Genomic DNA, 5,614 nt, shown 5'->3' with positions numbered 1-5,614 from the left:
CTACCACAGCACAGGCACCCACTGACACCCTACCACAGCACAGGCACAGGCACCCACACTGACACCCTACCACAGCACAGGCACCCACTGACACCCTGCGTGGGGCCACCAGAGTCACCTGGACACCTGCCGACCTCTGAACAGGGAAAAAAACAACAAATTCCATCTGGAAGGAATAAATCCCAGATCCAAACATCTGCAGGACTGCCACGCTATTTCTCGTGGCTCAACTTCGATCCTGGCATTTTCCACCCATAAACAAGCAGCAACAGAAGCAAACCCAACAGCTTTTGGTCTGCTTCCTAGCAATATTTGGACAATTACAGCTGTAAATCTCTTGGCAACAAAAGTAGATTTCTAAATATCAATTAAGGGTGCTAAGAGAAGATAACCAGGTCCAGCTCTGCAGTGTGGCTGTCTCAGCAGGGCTCCACAGGATGCCAGCACTCAGTCGGGCACTGGCTGAGCAAAGGTGTCCCGGTCCTCTAGCATGGGATGCAGCCCAGGGCTGAGGGGAGGATGCAAGGAAAGAGTAAACAGTTCAGGCAAAGGTAAAAAATGTACAACAGGAGTGAGAGGCCAGCACAAACCAGCACATGCACGGCTGTGGCTGCTGTCTGTGGGGAATAGGTGAGGAACAAGAAAAAACAAAAAGCACGAGGAAGGAATCACGGGAATGGTGGCAGTATCAAGGACGAGCAACAAAACAGTTTTCCTCTAGGAAGGTACTGAATCTAGCTGTAATATCTTGGAATACTTGTGACAAATACTTTGTTGCTATGACGAGCTCTACAAACACTTAAGAAACAGAAATATAGCTAAAACCACTGCTAGGTATCAGTGGCCCAGTTCTCCCCACTAGTGACGGGTTACTCTCAAGTTCCTTTGTCCTTTTCACATAGCAGAAGTTTCTTGACATTTTATAACTGAACTCAGTCTGAACACCAGTTAGGAAAAACTTCAAATGGTGCATTTTGGGGAAGACTTGATAGACCAATTATCCCTAACGAAAGCCCACACGCTGTCTGAGGGCTGGGTGACACAACGAGCTGTTTATTTCTCATGCTGTATGCTTATCATACTGTGCAGCACTTCTGAGTCTACCTTCCCCAACCAGCAAAACCAGCCCCTCTTTCCATCTCCCACCTTGGCAGGCTGTTGCAAGTACCCTGCTAGCAGAGAGAGAAGAATTCAGTTACATTCAGAAGGTGTACACAAGTACCTACCCTAAAAGCAAACTTTGGGAGCACTCAGATAGTACAGCCACTTCAGCACCTCCCTGCAGCTCCTTGTGTTCACACCTGTGAACTTGCACTGTGTTGCTGTTAAATCTGATCAGTGCTCCAGAACAACGAGACCATTGCTCCCCATCACCAACAACTCCTTTGGCCGAGACCTCTCATCAGTTCCTTCATACCTTGGTTTTCACTGAAATTACACCACCAAATTCAATGGCAATGAAGCCAAGGAGTGGTGGATATTATCGGCTAGCTCTAGCAAAAATAAACCACCTGTTTATTCAGTTTCCAATACTACAGACGTTCTCAACAACACATTTCCCAGAAGTCTCAAAGCATTGGCTAAGGCCAGGGAATTTGCTTATTCTGAGCCTACACGCTGGCAGCCACTAGCCACAGATATTCTCACTTCTTTCTTTTTACATGTGAACAATTTGAGTTTGGAAACCTACCTGGAGAGCTGGCTGGAAAAACCCAGCCCCTTGAACCAAAATGTGCAACTGGAGAAGGACAGTGAGTGCTCCATGCCCAGCGAGAACAGAGTTTGCTCTCGCTCACCCAGTGCCGTGACTGCTCCTTGGCACAGAGAGCCCCTTGGGCATCGCCCTGGGAACAGGGTGGGTGCTGCACCCCAAAGCACTGGGGCTAGGACAGGTGCAAGCACCTGCAGGTGAACCTGCCTTTCCGAACCCAGGGGGTTTAACACAGCCCAAACCCAGCACAGGGCTGCCAGGGTGCTGGGAGCTGTGCAAGGTGAAAACGAGACACTGAATGAGGGGAGAAAACCACAAAGCAAAAACTCAGCAAGGTGTGGAAGTAGAAGCCAGGGAACACCAAAGCTGCAGGAAGCTGCTGGAAGCACTGCATTTCAATTAACCATCCCCATATTCCACAAGCACTCCACCAGCCTGGTTTCACTCCCTGGAAAGGTTGGGGTTTGTCAGAGTTTTTTCTACCCTCCAGACACATGTGGCTTACTGAAGCAGAGACAGAGGGATGTTAAAAAAGGAAGGTCACATTCCAGCTCCTTCTTTCTAAAGGCTGTCTGGACAGAGGGAGGATAGCTATTGCCCCTTCCTCCAGCAATATCCACCTTTGTAAGCAGGTCTTTACAAGAGCCATTTAAAACCACTAGTAATGTAAAGGTGGCACCAAGTCCTCAAATACTAAATTTTAAAACATCTGTTTTAACCTTACTTGTACATCATCATTTCCCTGTATCATTTTCTGATACAGAGAATGAAATCTGAGTTATGACATCTCCAGGAAGGTTTCCTCCAAATGTAGCTTTAAAACTGACACAAATAAACCAAAGAACCTTAGAGTCAAAGTGCTTTTGAAAAACAAAAGAAGAGATGAGAAAGTGAACTAAAAAAACAGAGTTTTAAACAAGCCCCATGCATTACATCGGGAATAACACAGTTATAATACCAAAAGTACTCAGAAAACTGACCTCACACACAAGCAGTTCCTGCTATTTGGAAAAAGCAAATCGAGCCCACTCCCTAAACCCGTCCTGCTGGCTGACAGCCCACAGAGAGGGTCTAGAAGCTTCACTAGGAGGCAGTTTGCTTCCATCTCTGACAACAGAGATTTTGGTAAAATCCCAACTGCTGAAAATTCAGCAAAGATTCTGGGGCAAGGAGTGGACTGAGCCGAGTGTCAAGTGCTGCCTCCTCTCCGCGACAGTCTGATCCTGCCAAGCTGGACAGCAGCACAGAGCATGGCACACAGCCCCAGCCATCAGCACACCGTAAGCTCAGGCTTGTTTAAGTAATAAAATCTTACACAACACTTCCGCAGAGGAAAGTAAATATTTGCTGTTAAACGACCAAATCGAGAATGTTTTGTTTTCAAAAGGTTGTTCCCCGAACAATCCCTCTGCAGTCAGTAACACTGGAGGCTCCACCTGCCCTCTCGGTCAGCCCATGCCACCAGCACCCTCAGCTCACTGCAAGCTGTGGGGAGAACACCACGTCCTGCTATCCCAACTATGACCCTGCCCGAACTAACAGACAGAAAATGCAACAACCACACGACAAGGTGCCCGGCCCTTGTGCCAGCCACACACCAAACACACAGGCACTCCCTCTGCAAAGCTCACACTTACAGGTACCTGTCCATGAGAACACAGAAACAAAAGCAAGGTTGTCCATGCACATCCTTTCCATTTTGAACTTTAAATTAGAAAAAGGAAGTTTTTAAAAAGGCCCCCCCATCACCTCCCTGATGAAGTTCAGAGCCGTCACAGCTGCCAAGATGGCACCGCTGAGGGTCAGTCCTCCCAGCTCGGCTCAGAGACACAAAACGCAGAGGGAACTACAAAACCCACAAACCCTCTGCTGCAGGATGGCAAGAGCCACTTGGTCACTGAGCCAGCCTCATCCTGCCCGAGGAAACCAGAAAAGAGGAAACTCACCCGAGTTCTCCAAGCCGTGGAACTCTTTTCTGCAGCCAGGAGACAGCGGTGCCAGCCTCATTCCAAACCTCACCTCCCGCCAGTGATCCCCTGCTGCTCGCAGGGCACAAGAAGCCCCGATCGAAGCTCAGCACAGAGCTCCAAGGCTGGGCAGGTCTTCAGAGCCCTGTGCTCCTGCTCACGAGGCTGGTCGCTGCTGCACCGCGCTGGGGGGATGGAGCAGGCGGCTCCCCAATGAAAGCAGCGCTGCTCAGCCGGCCCTCGAGCTGCCATGTACATCGGCTTTTAACTCATTAAAGTAAAAATCCAAAGCAACTCGTGTTCTCTCCTCCAACACCTGCACTACTGGTGAAACGCTCTGCTCGAATCATGCTTTAAAACCATTCCCACTTAAGTTTCTGACAGGTGGAGTTTAAGTTTAAGGAATGAATGGTTTATATCGCATCTCCTTGAAAATCCACCACAGAAGTAGGTCAGCGGGGGAGCTGCTCTGTGACTTACTACGAGAACATCCCAGCTGCTGAGGCAGAGCCAGGAATGCTCTGTTCCCACCTCCGTGATGCTGCCATGCTGTGCACGGGCACAGAGCAGCGGCAGCTCCGGCCCGGCCAGCAGAGACACCGGACAGCAGCGCCAGGCACAGCAGGCGCCTCTCTGGCAGCTCCTGCACAGCCCCACTCGGCAGAGCAAACCCATCTCCTCAGCAAGGACACATCTAACCTGCCCCCAGCAACCAGCCACCAACACCAAACCTGACAAAAGTTGCAATAAATAACAAGCGGAAAGGATAAATTACCTTCCCAGTCGGGGAGCACTGACCTGCCTGGTCCGTGGAGCTGCGGCCTCACAGAGCTGAGCACACCAAAACCTGTGCTTTGTATAGGAAAAATCCATCCTATGTCGGCACAGGAAGCCCGAAAAGTGAATGGAGCCTGAGTGTGCTCTGGTGACAATACTGTCACCCCCAAGAGAACTAAAACGTCACAATCTGAGCCAGGAAGCCCAGGTGAACCTCACTTTCTCCTCGCTCACACCCCTGTTAACCAGGTGGCATTTCCTTACTTCAGTGCAGTTAATCATGTACTTAAAACCAAATGAGGAAAGAATGAAGACTGGTGTTTTCCAGACCATAGAAAAGATCTAATTAATGGATTTAGGAGCATAAAAAAGATAATAAAATATGAAGCTAACAACACTCAAAATCACTGCTACTACTTAAAAATTACATTTTTGCAAAGCCTTTGGCCCTCACACCACTGGACACAGTGCAGGTAAAACTCAAGAGAGGTGGCCATGCCCACGGAACCTGTAATGCCACCAAGTTACAAGAAACAACCCCAAAAAATATATTCCCAAAGCAATCTGAGCGGAAATCCAGACAAAAGGTAGGATAACCACCCTTGTATTCTGAGCAGGGGTTTCCCCCTAAAGAACGCAAATGGGTTCATCAAGGTAAAGACGTACATTTGCTGCGGCGAATAAGGAAAAAAAAATCCATATTAGTCACTAAACACCCTTCTTTACGGTGCCTAACTACGAGCAGGCCAATCCCCGGGGTGTCGGCACGTTCGCCCGGGTTTAGGTCGGGGATGTGAACGGCTCTCCACCCACTCCTCCCTCCCGCCCCATCACATGGAAGCGCCGACAGCGGCACCGGCCGCGACCCCCCGCCCGGCGCCGTCCGGGGCAAACTTCGCTCCAGGAAGGCGGAATCACCGAGCCCGGCGCACCCGGCCCGGGCCGCGGCCGCGCTCCCGCCGTGCCGGGGGCAGGAGCGGCGGCGGAGCGGAGCTTCCCCCTTGCGGACGCGCCGGCCCCGCTCCCGCCGCGCCGACAACTTTCGGCCCGAGCCAGGCCCGCCGGTGCCCTCGGCCTCGCGCCCCGCTCACCTCCGCGCCGCCCGCGGAGCCCCCACCGCGGAGGTCCCCGGACGGCGCGGCCGCGGCCGAGGCCGCCC

The 5,614-nt window shown here is 51.1% G+C and overlaps 1 protein-coding gene across 10 annotated transcripts in view; it reads right to left on the bottom strand.

The window, feature by feature from the left end:
• Positions 1–5,614, bottom strand: part of CAMTA1 (calmodulin binding transcription activator 1) — a 223,384-nt gene that overhangs the window by 199,653 nt on the left and 18,117 nt on the right. The window contains exon 1 of one of the 10 annotated variants that reach the window (XM_027702184.1): positions 4,477–4,570. The exons of 8 other annotated variants lie outside the window; for them this stretch is intronic. Coding sequence is in view for 1 of the 2 variants with exons in the window: in XM_027702178.1 (XP_027557979.1) it covers positions 3,658–3,718 (61 nt within the window). In the remaining variant the exon portion in view is untranslated. Of the gene's footprint in view, positions 1–3,657; positions 3,783–4,476; positions 4,571–5,614 lie in introns of those variants that run through there. One more of the 10 variants, XM_027702178.1, reaches the window with a different exon arrangement.

Source organism: Neopelma chrysocephalum, unplaced genomic scaffold (assembly GCF_003984885.1).
Source record: "Neopelma chrysocephalum unplaced genomic scaffold, ASM398488v2 Primary Assembly neopelma1_180, whole genome shotgun sequence".
Taxonomy (NCBI): Eukaryota; Metazoa; Chordata; class Aves; order Passeriformes; family Pipridae; genus Neopelma; species Neopelma chrysocephalum.
This window is presented reverse-complemented; position numbering and strand designations above follow the sequence as displayed.